The sequence below is a fragment of the Corvus brachyrhynchos genome, unplaced genomic scaffold, assembly GCF_000691975.1.
Source record: "Corvus brachyrhynchos isolate BGI_N302 unplaced genomic scaffold, ASM69197v1 scaffold4, whole genome shotgun sequence".
NCBI classification, from domain to species: Eukaryota; Metazoa; Chordata; class Aves; order Passeriformes; family Corvidae; genus Corvus; species Corvus brachyrhynchos.
Window position 1 is genome coordinate 6,284,810 of NW_008237878.1, and position 17,044 is coordinate 6,301,853.

General features: G+C 41.1%; 1 protein-coding gene across 3 annotated transcripts in view; it reads left to right on the plus strand.

Moving 5' to 3' along the window:
• CHCHD6 (coiled-coil-helix-coiled-coil-helix domain containing 6) overlaps positions 1 to 17,044 on the plus strand; it is a 111,521-nt gene that overhangs the window by 27,612 nt on the left and 66,865 nt on the right. The window contains exons 5-6 of one of the 3 annotated variants that reach the window (XM_017732521.1): positions 5,153 to 5,173; positions 10,549 to 10,632. The exons of 1 other annotated variant lie outside the window; for it this stretch is intronic. In XM_017732521.1, coding sequence (XP_017588010.1) covers positions 5,153 to 5,173; positions 10,549 to 10,632 — 105 coding nt within the window. The remainder of the gene's footprint in view (positions 1 to 5,152; positions 5,174 to 10,548; positions 10,633 to 17,044) is intronic. One more of the 3 variants, XM_017732522.1, reaches the window with a different exon arrangement.

Sequence of the window (17,044 nt, forward strand, 5' to 3'; positions counted from 1 at the left end):
GGAAATTCAGTGCATGCTGCCTGTGTGTCTTAATTGATTGGAGAAAATGAGGGAGATTGAGATCAAGTTCCTCACTTCTATGCTTTTCATTTCCTGGGCAGTCTCTGATTATTCTTTCCATGTGTTTTTACTTCATAGGTAACACCTTACTACAAGTATGGTTATGTATGTGTACTACCCTAGACCATTTATTTTGAGTCCCCTATGCTTTGTGTGGTCCTTTCAGTAAGGCTTTGGAATCCACGTGATTTATACTGAATGTTAATTACTGCGTGTCTTTCCCACATGCATCTTGGCAAGTTGGTAGCTTGGAATCTGCCCCCCAGAATCATACTGACCCTGCGAGGCTGTGTAAAGTGTGCTTTGTGTACATCTGGGATGAAAGAGCAGGCAAAAGAGGAAAATTTACAAGGCTGTCAAAGGGGTAAAAACAAACTGTGTTGTTTGAAAGTGCACCTGATTCTCCACCTGCCAAAGAATTTCATAGACAGACAGAGGATGCATGACCGTGGCTGAAGGCTTTCAAGAATTTTCTTAAGTATGTAATTAAGATAGTTTCTGTATTAAAAAGCAGCCCCAAAGTCAACTGCATTTCTTTTAAACTGTGTAGTATTTGAGATAATAACTTTTAAATTAAAAAAAAATTAGGTTTCTAATCTGGTGGCAGGAAATTTGTGTTCTTTCTGCTATGCTAACCTGTATCCATTGGCTGGTGCCTATAAATATCTGTTTTTTTCAGAGGCAGGTAGAAATTCCATGTAGTGTCTGAGAGCAAATGTGGGAAGGGAATTCCTTCTGAACACACAGGGTTCATGATTTTTACTGCTTGGAGGCACATGGGTTGGTTATGAATGCCGTCTTGATCTTTTTCAAAACAGTGGTTGTGTGTGAGGTACTATGTTTGACTCGGAAGCTAATATATTTGGTATTTAAGAATCTGGCAAGGGAGAGCTCTGTCCCCATATGCAGGCAGAGCAATGAGACTGGGATGTAGGCATGCATAACTGTTATTTCCCCCCGTCTGTCCTATCCCTAGAAAGCCATATGCCACCCTTAGGCTAGTGTAATGGGAGTCTGCATTAATGATTATGAGCTAGAAATAATCCAAGAAGAGTTGAGTGGCCTTTGTTTCTAGCTTTACAAGAAATACCTCATTGACTCAGTAGGGTCTGAAATATGTTCTGGGATAGAAAGTCATAATACAGAATTTCATTATGCCCTTTCTTGAAGTTTTGGTTGCTGGTTTGTTTTTCTTGTTCTAAATTGGTCAAGGACTTGAAGATTCTTAAGTCTAATAGGCAGAGTAGGAATTTAAGCAAGAAGGTAAAAATTTAGGATGAGTTGTTGACTCACCTGCTATGAGAAATAAGCATCTTGAGCATACATCTCTAGAGAACCTACACTCTGCAAGATTTCTAAAACCATTGAATGCCTTGTCTGTTGGCAGCCTACAAAATGAAAACTGTATGTATGCATGTATAGAAGTGGTGATGGGAAGAGGAGAATGTGGAAATGGGCTGGAGTACTAAAGCAAGCAATGAAAGCAGATGGTTTACTTTGGATGTTATAAAGTAGGTTTCTCTTAATTTTGTTTTAAATGAAAACCATCAACGGTCAGCATTGCAAACCTATTTGTAGCAGTGCCATAAGTATTAGGATGCAGTTGTCCCTGAATCATAGAAGGGCAAAGGTTTTTTTGGCTGCTTCCCATCTTAATGTTTGCAGAATTGTGTATGGTCTGTATACATCAAAGTTAAGCAATTTCATCACAGCCTTTCCTCAGAATTGATTGCTGTTCTGTCTCTTCCTTCTCCCTCTCCATTGTCAGTTGGTTACATCTCAGACTCTCATTACATTTAATATTGATACTCCTTCAATTTTTCACTAAACTGGAAGAGTTGAAGAGTCTGGAGTGGATACTGAATGTCTAGATATATTCTTTAAATACTTGAATTCCTATCATTATGGACCATGATAAATTTAGAGCTGGATTATTGCTTTAAGAAGAAATGACTGTTTGCTCATTCAGTGATGAAGTCTGGTCATCAAGATGTTGGAATATATGCTGCAGAGCTCTTCAGATACTGATATGAGTGCAAAAGTTGTTGCCAACAGCTGTCTTGGGTTTTGGGCACCTGCTGCCTCTCATTTCTCGCATCTCCCACTCTATCTTCCACTCCCGAAGCTGGCAGTGCCCCTAAAAATACTTTGTGTGGAGTTCTTAAATAGGAGATCTCTACCAAGCTGGTAGTCTGGATTCCTGAGTCATGGGTCACACTGCAGTGAAATCTGTTCTGTGACAAAGTTATTGACTATGGCAAGGAAATGGACTTTAGGGGGAAGCTGGTTCCAGTCAGGTTACAAAGGCATTGTCCTTCCAAAGGTCGCTGCCCTGTGCTGATCCCTTCCTCCTTCCCCACCAATCACAGAACTGCATTTTGATTGTTCACTGCCGTTTTTACATTTCCCCACACTGTGACAGACTTGAGTGGTGTGCATGATGTGTAAGGGTGATGCAGTGTATGAATCTGGGAGAAGTTGCAGGGAATTGCCCTTATGAGTGAAATACTAATTTGGTGCTGTCTTCTTGATTCCATTGGAAGTTGGACTGTTGATACGTATGTGGGAAGGCATCCCCTGCCTGTATAATGAATGCTCAGATGTGAAATTTTCAGAAGCACAGATGTATTACTCACATAGTTCCCATATCCAGCCAGTGTCTTCTCCAAGTGCCTGTATGAATCCCTAGGACAGAGGTTGCTGGTTTGGCCTGAGATCCTGTCTCTGTAACCTTTTGCTTCTGATACAGTTAGGAGGGAATATCTTGATTGGGTTTTGACCTCAAACGATTAAGTCCAGTATTTATTCTTGTTCCTGTGGTTGCTGTCCAGTGGGTTACCTGGAAGAGAAAAAAACCATTTTCAGCAGAAGAGTCCAGAAGTATTGACCAAGGGTGTTGAAAGATGACTTGTATCCCAGGGCTGGAATTATAAAACTCATGAGCTGCCATCTGGGAGTTGGAAATGAAGCTCACTTAGGGAGCAAGGAAACCAGATACTGCTCATTTCTTAAACAGATTGCTTAGACTTTGAAAATATAAATGGACAGGCTGTGTCTCTTGTTATCAAAACTGGTAAATGCAGGTCTGCAAAGAGATCTTGGCACATGCTTGGAAGTTAGCAAAACTTAAACCAGTAGCCCTCTTCAGTTTTCCTTTTTGTATTATTTTATTAGTGTATTTTATTTAGTCAGGGTTTTTTTTCCAATGCAGCAATATGTCCTACTGTGTTTACACATTTTAATTTTCCTGTTTCCATTCAGTTAAGTGTATCTATTCCTATTCTTGGAGTAATAATTTTCCCCCCTTCTGAAGGCTGACAGAATTAGAGGCTTTGGCAGTGCCTGCAGAAGAGATGCTCTGTGATTAGTAACAGTGTTACATTCTCTAAAACCCTAATTCTGCTGCTGTCCATTGTATCGTTTGGGGCGCATATTGGTGATAGGGCTGGTTCCTTCTCCTTGCTCTCTCTTCTCAGCCCCTGTCCAGTGCCACTGAGTAAGTACCTTGTGTTTATTTTGTCATGCAAGTGTTTGTCCACCAGGAATGTGTCAGTTCACGGCTCAGGCACTCAAGGATGACAGAGGTACATCCAGTGAAGAGTTAGTGGTGTGCCTGACCTACCTGCTGGAATAATAGCAGGCACCATGAAGAGTGCTGTGTTCCTCCTGTCCATCTGCTGAGGATGGACAGACTTGCAATTGCTAAAATGTGAGAACAAAACGAAGTGCATCTGTCCTGACTGTAAAAATCATCAGGAAGAAAAATGTTATTCAAATCAGGCTTCTGTCAAGATTGGTCAGTGATGACCAGTAAACACCTGTTGTGTATTGGTTTGTTTGGCCAAGGACTCGATGCTGCTATGTCAAACCTGTCTGCAGAAAGGGTGGAATTGGCTTCCCTCAGCTGAAATGTAGATGTTCAGTTCCAGCCCTCTGAGCTGTTGCAAAGGATGAGGATGGACGACACACATATCTGATGACACATCATCCCTCAGTTGCCTGAAGTAGTCACTCTCTGCCATTAAAATGATGGCAGATCCCATAAAAATATTACCTTCCACCGTCTGCTCCCTCTAGCAGTGAACTATGACCAGGAGGAAAGTTCCTTGTGCCCTGTCAACTCCCCTCAAATAAATAATCATAATAAAAAAGGCCAGCCATTCTGAAGTTCCTGCTTAGCCAATGTGCTGCTGATTGAAGGTAGCCCTGAGAGGCAGGGAACACTTGCAGCCCTTGACAGCAAATGAGAGCTGTGCGTGCCTCATAAATGCCTTGGCTTCAAAAGGAGGTGGTTATGGGCATGAAATGTTTATCATCTTGTACTCGCTTTGCTGCTGCTGGGTTACTGTGTAAGTAAAAAGTAGTAACAAGTGAAGAAGAGGCAATACTGCAACCTGTTTTATCTGGGTCTCTGCACACTTAAATAGGCTTGTGGACAAAAGAAGGTGCGGGTGGAGGCAGCTTGGCTTTGACAGAGGTTTGGACTGTGCCCTGAAGAGATTTTCAGTTGCCTGTGAAGGGGAATCTGGTTGGGAATCTAATCAGTCAACCGGCTTTCTGTTAGGAATCACTCTTTGAAATTGTCCTTGGAAGATGACTTGCAACGTAGGTCAGCTTGTGCATTCAAAAACACCCTTTAAGAGATTTCATGTTCTTGGCATGTAATTGGAAGCAGCACAGTTGTTGACCACCTCCTTTTGAGTCTGCCCAGCATTGCCACGTTCACTGGTGCGTGTTGTGTATCAGCATCTCTAACATTGTGCAACACCTTGCATGGCTCCCTGGAACTGGCTGTTTCCCAGCTGCCTTTGCTTAGCTCCCGCCCTAGATGGGGGTCCCGCAGGAGGCTGTGGGGGCTTTGCTTTGGTTTTGGTTTAGGGGGTGCATGTGCTTTTGTTTTGCTTTAACAGCACAGTTCCCAACAGGGGACAGCACTGCCTTGCTTAAGATGCTTGTCATTTTAAAGGAACTTTTCTAAACTTGTCATCCTAAAAGCTGTATTGCACAGCAGCAGGCGGCCTCCATAAATCACCGAGTTCTCTTTTTCTGCTTTTTCCCTTCCTTTCTATCTTTCGCTCTCTTTTTTTCCAAGCCTGTGGATTTGGACGCCTGGGTAAGCTCTCTTTTTTGTCTGGATCTTGCTTATTCCAAGTGTCATGTTGTTACTGCGCGCGTACGGATTGTTATTGCTGAGCACAGATGCAGGATTTTATTTTCTGTCATTACATTTTAAAAGGTGTTCAGCTAGAAAATTGCATATTATTTCCTCCATAAAGATTTTCACTGGTTCCTTTTGTGTAGCTTACAGCTGCTGAAACCAAACTTGATCTGGTGATGTATATTGTTGGCTAAGAGAGTAGCAGAAACAGGAGGAAATGAAGGTTATACCAGTATTGCTTTTTAAGGCTATGAGTTGCATCTGGTTTCTAAAATAGAACCTGGTCACCTGCCTTCAACAGAATGAGAGGTAGGACAAAAAGCCAGTGATTTTGTAGGCCTTGTGTGTCTGGAATAGCGATTGCAGGCAGCTCCTCGGTAATGGTGATATTTCTGCTGATGCCAGTGGAGGCTGAGTCAAGGCTCTCCCATGGCTACTTGCCTGGTACAAGCCTCCCTGTAAAGTTCTGCTATTCAGTCTTGGGCATGAAGTACACAAATTGCCTCTTACTATTTCAGTGCTGCCCTTTCAGCTCTGCCATTCCCTTTAGACTTGGCCAGGAACATGCCAGCCAGCTAATTTTGGAGTTAGCTCTGATCTTTAGTGAATTGCTATCAATTCCATCTTCTCATCTTGGAGTCCTTAATAGCATTTGTTTTTCTCCCCTGCCACCTGGACTGCTACCAGGACTGGAAGAGACTTGGGAAAGCACGAGGTATTAGAATTTGCAGTTGTGAAGTGTGGCAAGCTGAGGTGCCCAGCCATAACATCTCTGCTGTGCTGCTGCAGAGATGTAACTGCTTACCTTTTAGGGAAGCTGATAACTCCTCTCAGCAGAGACAGGATGATGTAGAAACTAGGCATTTGATAGACTGCAGAACCTTTCCTTTATCCTTGTAGCGTATTTCCCTGGATTGCTTCTGACTGATTATCTAGGCATCATCTTGCTAGTTTGTCTGTGAGTGGTGGAAGTGCTTTGCCAAGAAGATAAATATTTTTGCAGTAGTCTTGCCAAATGCTGTGACTTGCCTTTTGGGAAGTTCTTTATAGGCTGAGGTTTGGACCTTTCCTTCTAGCTTGAGTTGCCCTTTGCAGAGAGAAAGTTTTTGGGATTTTTGTCCTCCAGTAGAGTCTTCTCCATATCCTCTTCTCAAATTGCAGAACCCAAACAGTATTGAGGAGAGAGACAGCCTGATGGTAGCTGTCAGCTGTGGGCTGTGCTAACACTGCACTTTATTCCTGAGTGCTACATTCCTTACTATCATCTGACCCTGCCAAGAAGCCCTTTTTTTTTTTTTTCAAACAGATTTCCTCCCTAGTTTTCGTGTTTAACTAGGTGATGGGGTGGGACTGTGATTAAAAATAATAAAAATCTGGTGATATTTTGTGGGGGGCAAAGCCAAAGCTAATTTGGGAATGGTTATAGTTAGAGTGAAGCTGAGCTCTAGATCAGTTGCACAGTCTGATGTGTGGCATGTTGGTGTCAGTTCAGGACAAGGCTGAGATTGTCTGGCTTTGTTCATAGAGAATGAACCAATAATATTTCATTACCTCAATTAGGAGCTTGTAAAATATTTCTTTTGGCCTGTCTGTCAGCTAGCAGGCCAGTGCTTGAATCCTTTAGTTGAGCCAGTATATAATGTATAGCTTTAGAAATGTGCTTGCACAGTTTGTTTCTAAATGGGTTACTTGATAAAGGGGGAGAAGGAGGCAGAGAATCACACATAACTCTGCCCTGGCTCTTTGTCACTGTTCAAAGCAGCACTGAGATAACCTGAAAAACCTTGGGCTGCAGAAAAAGTGTAAAGATAAAACAGAAGAAGAATTTGAAAGAGCACCCAACTGGTCCGTGGATCCATGCCCATGGAAGCTGTAGCAGCATGTTGGTAGTACGCCTTCACTGTCCTTTTGTAAGAATGCAATGCTTGTGAATTCTGACACCATCACAGGGGATTCTTGAGCATTTCTTGAATATATCTTATACCTAGCTTTTGTACAGAGGGCAATGGCCAATTGCATACATGTTCTTCTATAAATACATCCCCCTTTCTAAGTTTTGGGTGCATTCCTGTGTTCTATAGCTTTTTTCCCCCGTCTCTGTTTTGTTTCTGTGTTCATACTTCTTGGACATCACACTATCTGTGTTCTACACATCTTAGATGTCATCTCTGGGCTTTGGTCACCTCTTGCACAGTATGTTCAAGCTCCAGTGTTGTTCTGCAGCGTGGAAGTGAAATGCAGCTTTCTGATAATCTGATTTTCAAATCAGTGTTATCATGCATGTTTTTCCTTCTCCTTCTTTCTTTAGTTCTAAAGGCCTTTTTCTGAAAAGTGTATTGAAGCTTTGTTTGGTACTTGGAATCTCAATCCCCTGTGAAATTTTAATCATCCCCATAGCAGCCAGTTCTGTCTGGGACATCACAGGCTTCTGACTTCAGGTAGGGAATAACCAGCAGGACTAGAGGAACTCTTAATAAATATCCTATATTCATTCAAAATGTCCCTGGTTGCCTAACCCAGTTTGGAACAGTGAATGTTTCAAATGACACATGCTCTACTATACCGTTCATACTTCAAACATCATCATAACGTGTACTAAAGTTTTTAGTAATACCAGCTGGGGATAGAGGGAAACAGAAAGCAACTTTGAAGCAGATCTGTCACAAATAGAGTGTTTCTCTGCATACTTCAATGCACTGAAACAGCAGCAGCTCTTGAAAACAAGCAAGGCATTGAAAATATGTTTGTGTTGCAAGTACAAGGTTTGTCTGTTATCCCTAGTTCATCATACATTATGGGTGATAAGTGGGACAATGGGGGATAATATGGGAGAAATTACTTAGGGGGAAGAATGGGGAGTACTCTGAGGTTGTAGTCTGCAGTTGGGAGATTCGGTTTTGGTTCTTTGACCTTGGTTTTGCAAGACCCTGGGGAAGTGACTAACAGAATGTGTGTCTGCTGCAGGGTGCATTGGTGTGGAGGAATTATTCACTGGGGCCATTCCAGCTCCAGTGAGGTCAGCTTGGCAGTCCATGGGTCGTCCTTGTGCGGAGCAGCACACCCCCCTACTGTGTTTGCATCTCAGCACCCTGCTTGAGAGATTAGGTATTTGGATTGTGTTCCCTCCAGGGGGGTTGTAAGGATAAGTGTGCTGGATTTCTTGGTGAATGAGGTCAGGCAAACTCACAGGTTGAAAAGTTGAGTGGGTATGTGGGCTTGTGATCCATGTCTTGCCAGAAATAGAATAAAGCCTCTTGCACACCGGTATTGTTACATGCATTGATTTTGTGTTTCCAGAATATTCCCTATCCCAGGAGACTGGCACTGATACATAATTATTTTGATTAAACAGAAGCTTTCATAAGTTTATAAGAATCCATTATTTTAATCTCTTTTTTTTCTTTTCTTCTTCCATCATATGATGCACCGTCCATCTGAATCATGCAGAGGGGTTAGTCCTGTCTTACTCTTCTTTCTCTTCCATATTTATTTTCTCCTTAAGGAAATACAAGTCACTTGTGGAGTAGTCCAATTTTATGGGTGTTATGCAGAAAACTGCAGGGGAATCGGAGTCCTTTGGTCATCCACCAGACCACCCCACTTTCTTACATCTGTTTCATTATATTTGAAATTGCTTAGTCCTTTTCTGTGTAGAAGATTGGTTCGGAGGGACAGCTATTGTTCTCTTACAAGAAAATGGTTATAGTTTTGGCACTTACAGAGTACCCATCAGTGTCCCTATTGTAGCTGTGATATCTCTTTTGTCAGGCTGCATGTATGGGGCAGCTCATTCTCATCCCTCTCCCCGTCATATTCCAGCTGGTTTGCAGGTGGGAAGTAGTATAACAGCTATAGGTTAAAGCAAAGCCAGAGATTTTGCTTTTAATCAAGTGCCTTTGAGAGAGAGAGGATTTAGATATGAGTCTCTACTGCTTGTGCCTTATCCTGGTCCTGTTTTCTGGGATAGCAAACATGGAAACCAAAATATTTCTTTAAAAACAAACAAAGAAACCCACACCACCACCACACCCCTACAACCTTCCTATTTCATATACTCCTTTTCTTGCTTGCTTAGCAACCACCCTCACTGCCTAGATTAAAATCTCTTCTAAACCCTATTATACCACTGTATTTCCATCAGCAGGGGAGCAGAAAGAAGGACATGCACAGCAACTTGCTTTCAGATGTAATTTTTCTTGTTAGCAATGGCTTTTGGCTGTAAAATGACAGGTCTGAGCCCACGGGAATATTTCTGTCCCAGCTGCTTAATCATGTTGGACCAGCATTTTCTGTGGTTGTACCATCATTAGAAGTTAAGAGCAATGCTGCTGGGATGCTATGGACTGGCAGGATTTGTGTCCATGTTAAGCAGGCTAATCATTCTGGGTTTTGAAAGGTCTTCTGCCTGCTGATAACTTACGTGGCCCCAGAGATTTTGAGGTAGGATGGGGGATGAAGAACAAGTGCCATCTTTTCTTGCTGTTGTTGCTTGATATTTTTAAACTTCAAAAGTTTGATTCAGTTCCATCAATGTCATGTTTTCTTAATGCTAGTTCAGTTTAGGGATGGGAATATAATGAAGTGGTGCTGGCTGTAGGGAGCTAGAAGGCTACAGCTGTTGCTGTACCCACACAGACTTTTTAATTGAGCACAGTTTAGCTGATGAATACCAGATTTACTGTTTTGAAAGTGTCATGCTTATACTTTGGAAGATAGAAGAGAAATTCTCTGACACCCATCTTCCCTCTGAGTCTGCAGCACCAGCCAGAGGAACTTTGAGGGTGCTGATGGGGAATGCACAGAGAGCATGTGGAGAGAGTACTTAATTATCTTGGATAGTCCTATGTATGTCTGTTGTAGGGGAAGTATTTAATCCTTAGAAGCTTTTGGACACTCCAAGGGGCAGGAGATTATAAAGAGGAGGATTTGAGGGGATTTGGTTTGGTTTTTTTGAGGTAAGGTGAAGAACATTTGAGTAATTACTGTCATGATTCATGGAAAAACAAAGACATGGATAAGATGGAGTTCTGAAAAAGGGAATGGGAAAGTGTCACCTTTCTATGATTATATGTTTTCATTTAGTAAGAAGTAGTAAAATCAAGGTTTTGAGTTCAAGTATTATGTTAATAAGAGCATTTCAAATGTCAGGGGATAACCCAAAATGAGCTGCAGTTCTTAAGGTTTGTAGTTCCACTGAGGGGGATCCCATGCACGAGTCCTGAGCAGTGATTTTTTTTAGTTCCTTCCAGTCTGCATCCCATGTGCTTTCCTTGCACTACATTTATTTTTAATTTCTTCTTCTAGTGATGCTGTTTTGTTGTCCTTCCCAGGCTGTGGAGCTGCAAGGCAGGGAGGCAGAGTTGAGGCGACAGGAGGCCTTCTATAAAGAGCAGTTGGCCCGCATTGAGAAGAAGGTAAGGCCGAGATTTTTGTCTTTATTTCTGGCCCCACAGGGGTAGGACACGGATCTGTGTGGATCCAAATGATAGAGAACCAAGAGGTGTTGTGCTGCAACCTAGAACTGGCAGCTCCCAATATCTGATTTGCCCCCCACCCCTTATGTGATAGAAAAGCTGTACAAATTTTTTGAGCAACTTGCATTTGAAAGATAAAGGGTTTTTTAACTGGACGATTTTTAAAAAAAGATTTCTGGTAGTTCAAACTCCATTATCTTTTTCACCATGGGATTTAGGTGAAAGCTAAATTGAAAGAAAAACAAGTGCCCTGTTTTTTATTCCTTTTGTTAGAAATCCTTTCCTAAATAAAAAAAATCTACCACCACAACATAAATCTTGCTATAAATATGAATTAAAGTTGTATTATTAATTTTTCTCTGGGGAGCCAAACAGTTCAAAGAGTGGTGCTGCAGTACACTGCCTGCTTCTTGCTGGATAAGCCTTTGAAATGAACGTGATTTAAAGAGACACTGTCAAGCATCTTTTAAGCCTGAAATGACCTTTGAAAATCCATTTAGGGATTTGAATCTCTCCCCTGAACGTGGGATTTGCTTCTCTGTTTAATTGTTTACCATGATGAGTTTTTAAAAATTGATGCCATAAAAATAGGAGCAGCCATGCTGTTCCTTATGAACTAATGTGTTCTTCACTTCCTGGCAAAATGAAATAATGTTTTAAGTAGTCTTTATTTTTTAATAAATGTGGAGAATAATCTTCTCCAATTTGAAGCAATTAGACCTCCTGACAGGGAGTTGCATACATTCGACTTGTAGTTGTGTTATGTGACTAAAAAGAAATGCAAACAATGAAAAGGATGGGTTGTAAAGAGACTGAGAAATCAATCAGTTTTACTACCAACGTGTAGCAGGATGGTGAGTATGGAACATGGGAAAATTGTAGATTATAGAAACTGTAGGAAGCTGTTGGCATATCTATTCCTTTTTTCATTCCCTGCTACTGTAGGATTGTCCACGCTGCATTTTTTTAAGCCATCAACGGTAAAACGTGCCTGTGAGCAAATTCACATGATACAATTTTGCAACACTTTAATCTGTACAATTCATTAAAAAGAAACTATTAAAACTACCACTCAGTGTTGCATTCGTATTTTAAATTCTATTTCTAGATAATGGGGATTGTTCAGTGAAATTGCAAACAATCTAGCAGCTATCGTTCTAATTATCACAGTTGTCCATATGTTCATGTGCAAAGGGAATTTTTGCAATTTCTTGGTCCCATGCTGAGTGCTTCTATTATATTCTTCTCTCTGGATCTGGTTTCATGAAGCGGAAATTACAGGGAAAACCTGTGTGTCTGTCCTTTATGGACAGTGGAGTGGGGAGAAGTTTGTCTCCAGCCTTCATTGTCCTCTTTTTGAAATCTTTTGTTGTAGTTTGTGTTTTCAAGTCCATGTTCCTTGCTACAGGGACACCTTTGTAAACAATGTGATGGATATTTTAGCACAAGATCTTCTTGGGGGAGTAAGGTGGGCTGCCCATAGTCCTATTCAATCTGCAGAGCTACAGAGAAACTATCTTCTAGTTGTTATATGTACAAAAGCAAGTAGATAAAAAGAACAGGTTTTCTTTCCTCTCTTGAAACACTGGATAGTTTCTGACCCTTAAACACTAGCATTTTGCTGGTAATAAAATAGAGGAATGCCTCCAACCGGTAGTCTGGATTGGAGTGGGAGGTGGTGGGGGCTAGAAGGGCAAGGAGAGAAATGTACTTGAAACAGTGTAATAAAGCTTAATTGTATTAGTTTTGAAAAAGGTTTTTGATCTTCTCTGTGGATAATTTTATTCCTATAATGGTTGGAAAGATGGAAAATGCAGCACAGAAAAATCTTTTTTATTAGCTGTTGCTTTTATATAATTCTGCTTTTATTTGTGGAATACACGCAGACCTTGACATTTATTTATTTATTTATTTATATATTTATTTTTCTTTCCACTGTGCTAAAGCTTTCCAACTCAGGCTTAGATATATTTTTATATATCTGTGTATATGTGTGTCTATATTAGAAAAAAGCTCTCAGTAACGGGATGGTGGGGGAGAGCTCTGAAATAGAATTTTGCTTTCTCTGCTGTTTTAAGAGGGGATGGTCACTTGAAGTGTGGTCATTGGTAGTTCAGAGGTGTTTGGCAGTGAGTGAATGAATATGATGGCTCAGTGTGGAGTTAGCAAGCTGAAATTTCTCCTTTTAAGGATCAGGCTATCAGGAATTCCCCTCTCTCCTCCCCTGCTGTGTCCAGGTTGGTTTTGTCTCCACTTCTGCATGATAACAGAATTCAGCAGTATGAGACTTAGAGACATATTTTTGAAGGATGTTTTGAACTGTTGATGTTAAAAACCCAGTACCTTCACAGTAGGATGGTAAAAGTAATTGTGTTACATACTCCTTGCAACATGAGAGCTGCTCAGTGAATCAAACACGGAGACTGTCCTGTTTCTTCTGACAGTGGTCAGTTTGCAAAGGCTTTGAAGGAAGAAGAAGAAAAAACCTCACCAAAACAAAGCCACAAAGAAAACTTCTGGAGAGCAGCTTTGTGAAGAGTCTTCCTAAATGTTGTCAGTTGGAGCAAGACACATGCCCTGCTGCACAAGAGTTTATTTCCATTCAGTATTTTTATTCACTGAAAGTTGGATTAGTGCCATTGTTCTTCTATGCATCTCAGGCATTTTTCCTGTAGCCCTGTTTAGCTCTGTGCCTCCAACATCGGTTAACTTATATACTCTATAAGTTCTCTGTTATCAGTTTCAAATATTTTTTTGCATTTAATATCCTTTATGTGAAAGAGATAAAGGAAATTCTTTTCATTATTTGTTATCTGCAGACTTCTGTTCCCTCTTTTACCTTCCCATGAAGCTGAGCAGTCCTTACCTTTTCAGCCTCTGCTTGTGTGAATGGTTTTTTCCAGGTTTCTCATTCTACTTGTTTGTCTTTTGGCACTTTCCCCCTAGCAGCTCTGTCTTTGAGAGGTATTGACCAGAATTGAACTCAGTAGTTCCCCTGAATGCAGCAGATTGTGTGAATACATTATCCTTTTATTTTGTAATCTCTGAAAGAGTACTGTAATCTACTGGACAGAGCACAGAATTGGAAGGAAAAACCTGCTCATTTTCTAATAGCCGTTTCTCTTTTGGGAGTTTGAAACAATTATTTAGTCCATCTATCTATCTCAGTTATTCCATCTATATGATGGAATAGCTTATAATGGAAGGGCAAAGTGTTGTGAAACAGTAAAGCTATAAAAATGCTAAAAAGGCTTTGCCTTTAGTTTTGCATGAGATGAACTATGAGTGTACCTTATTTCAAACGGATCTTTAGAAACTGAGTTTCTCCAGACAGTCTTATTAAAATTTTCACGGGAAAGGGCATGTATGAAAAAATAATTTCAGTGTTTCAGCTTTTGGGGTTTTCCCTGCATCTTCTACTAAAGCACTGGAAGAAATGTGACAGTGAGTGCAGCAGTGCTGTGTCACACTAAGGTCCATATAGTTCAGTATGCTGGTCCTGACTGTGACTGAATCTCCAGGGATAACTGTAAGAACTGAACTGATGGGAAAAGAGGTTGTGGAGTCTCCTTCATTGGAGGCAGTCAAGGAGCATCTGGACACAATCCTGTGCCGTGTGCTCTGGGATGACCCTGCTTGAACAGGGAGATGGTACTAGATGACCCACTGTGCCCTATTCAGTGATCAAAGCAAGGTTATGGGGTACTTGCCCCAAATGCTTTGACCATCCTGGCTAGTCATTTTTGGAACTTCTCCTCACGTGTTTAATCCTCTGAGAGCTGTGAGCCAGGACTGTGTGCTCGGGATGCGGGGGGACCGTGAACATGTGTGGCAGCTGTGTCAGAATCACTGTTTGGTTCTCTGTTTCTTTGTAGTGCCTGACACTTGATTTGCACTTCTGACTTGTGTTGAGCGAATGCCACACACTGCTGCCACTGGCAGCATTCTGCTGTTCTGAGTGCAGACTTGAATATGTACAGTGGGTGCACTGGGATTATACCAATGCTGGGATTATTCTTCCCACTGCACCCTTCATTATCAGTTTGTCAGGGGTTATGTGTGTGGGAAGGGATGGTCGGCTTTGTTCTGCATGCAGTGTGGTGCACACTTCTTAGAGATTTTTTTAAAATCAAGTTTTATTGAACAAATTCCTTGCAGAGGATCATTACACTGGTAAAACTGTTTGTTGTCCTCACTCTAGCCCTGACAGTTTGTTGTAGTTGTGTGTTTCTGTCTCTTGGGTCACTTGCATGTTTTTGTTTTGGAGTGCCTGAAATATTTTGGTAATCAGAAAAATTAGAGGGAAAAGCTCCTTTGAGCTGACTGTTTCTTATATGACTATGTGTGATTGCAGGGTTGGAGCTGGTGATACAGACATTCCATTCCACACCTGTGTTTCCAGTGTGACTGTCTAATCTCCAATAAGTAATCCAGTAATGAGACCTGACTAATTTGTTATAAGTGGTTAAACTTCTAACTCTGACTTGTTAGAGTAATTTTACATCTCATCCATGTAATTTGAATTGTTTCATAAAATGTGTGTCTTCTCTCAACTGTTTTGAACGAGGTTTTGTACTGTAGTATTTCTCTGGGTAGGAAGAATAAGAGTTAGACCTAACAATCTATAGGGAGAAGCTTAGAAACACTCAATTTGAGAAGCTCAAGGTGATATTTTTTCATGCATTTATTTGTTACTGAGAAGCAGGGAGGGAGATGGAGGGAGCTTGTTGTAAATAGTTACTACATATACTGCTCAAAACTGGGATTTTTATTAGGGATTCTGTGTATGCTTTGTCCTGCTTTTCTCCAAGTGGTAGAAACATTCTTTAAAAAGTATCGTAAGAAAGAAATGCAGTCTCTCCTGGGACCCTTCAGATGCCAGGAGATTTCACTTAGCATATTAGTTGTATACCTTCTCCCAAGTAAATATTTGTTTGACTCCTTTTGCTGTTTGGCCTCTTGCTGAGTTTACCCTGACAAAAGCTAAGGGCAGTGCTACACTACAACAAAAACACGGGCAGCTCTTTGGAGTAGTGTAAAACAGCAGAGAAAGGCTGAAGGTAATCTTGGAAGATAAAGTGAAACTCCTTGCTGTAGATGATGCCTCTTCTTTGTTTGGATTTTCTTAAGCTCTGGCTCCCATGTTATCTCCTGTTAGGCGGCTGTGGACTGCTGTGAGCAGTGGGTGCATTAATATGCAACGCTTTTCTGCTTGTATTTTTTCAGAGCAGTAAGTAGCACAAGAGGTATTCATAAGCTGTAAAGTATTTGTGCAAGTGGGAAAGGAATGCGTTGAATACATACCTTTTTTATTAATAAGGTCGACTGCACCTTTTTCTCTGCTTGGCTTCACAAATCTTGTAATTTTGTGTGTGGCATTCATCTTGTTTGGTTTGTTTAAATTAATCTCTTTTTGCCCTTGTTCTTCCCATTTAATTCATGTTTGTAAAGCATTTAGGATGTGTAAAGAATGGGAGGCAAAGTTATTTTTGTTTGTTATTCTTATTGGCCTTGATCCTTCTTCTTGGAGCTATCTCCCACTTTGGTGTGCCAAGGTCACCCTTACATGCAAGTCCACTGTCATTTCTGGTTTATGGCTGGTAACTTGTCTCAATAAAAATTTCTGCAGAGAAAAAGTGATAGAAATGTGAAAAAAAAAAAAAAAAAGCCTCCTAGAACAATACGTTCATGTTGGATCTTCATCATCAGTTTAAAGCAGACTCCGTGGGACTGCACAAACTGATATCACCTGGCAGAGGTAGCAGGGAATTTCTATCGAAGGGGATGACAAATCCATTCCTTGAGCTGGGATGCCAGGCTTGTCTGTATCCATGAGACCTAGGGGTCACTCACCTGCCTTTGAAAAAACAAGCTGTGTTCAGGTGTTACCTTCAACCAACCCTCTGCCCTCTCAGTAGGGGTTAAAGATTCAGTGCCCTTTGGTAAATGGATTGATATGTCCTGGCAGGTGCCACTGACACCATTTGCTTTCTCCTGTAATGTCTTGGGGCTGTGTGTGAGCTATTGCCATGTGTGTAAGGGCTGCTTTGTTTGCCTCCAGTCACAGTCTTGCCAGCCATCAGCTTATTGCTCCATCCAGTGCTGTGGGTACCTGGAGGAAGGACAGCTAGTGTGAAATGAAGTTCTGGTCTCAAAAAATGTGTTTCCCTTTCAGAAGGATTTCTTGTCCCCATCTCCATAATTGAACCTTACAATATCTTCACAATTTCAATTTCTTTTCTTATCTGATTTGTTGAGTTCTCTATTCATCCCCAGCCCTTCCTGCAAGCCCTTCCTCTCACAAAACCACCAGTGCTTTCTTTGAACCTACAACATCTATAATCCAAAAAAG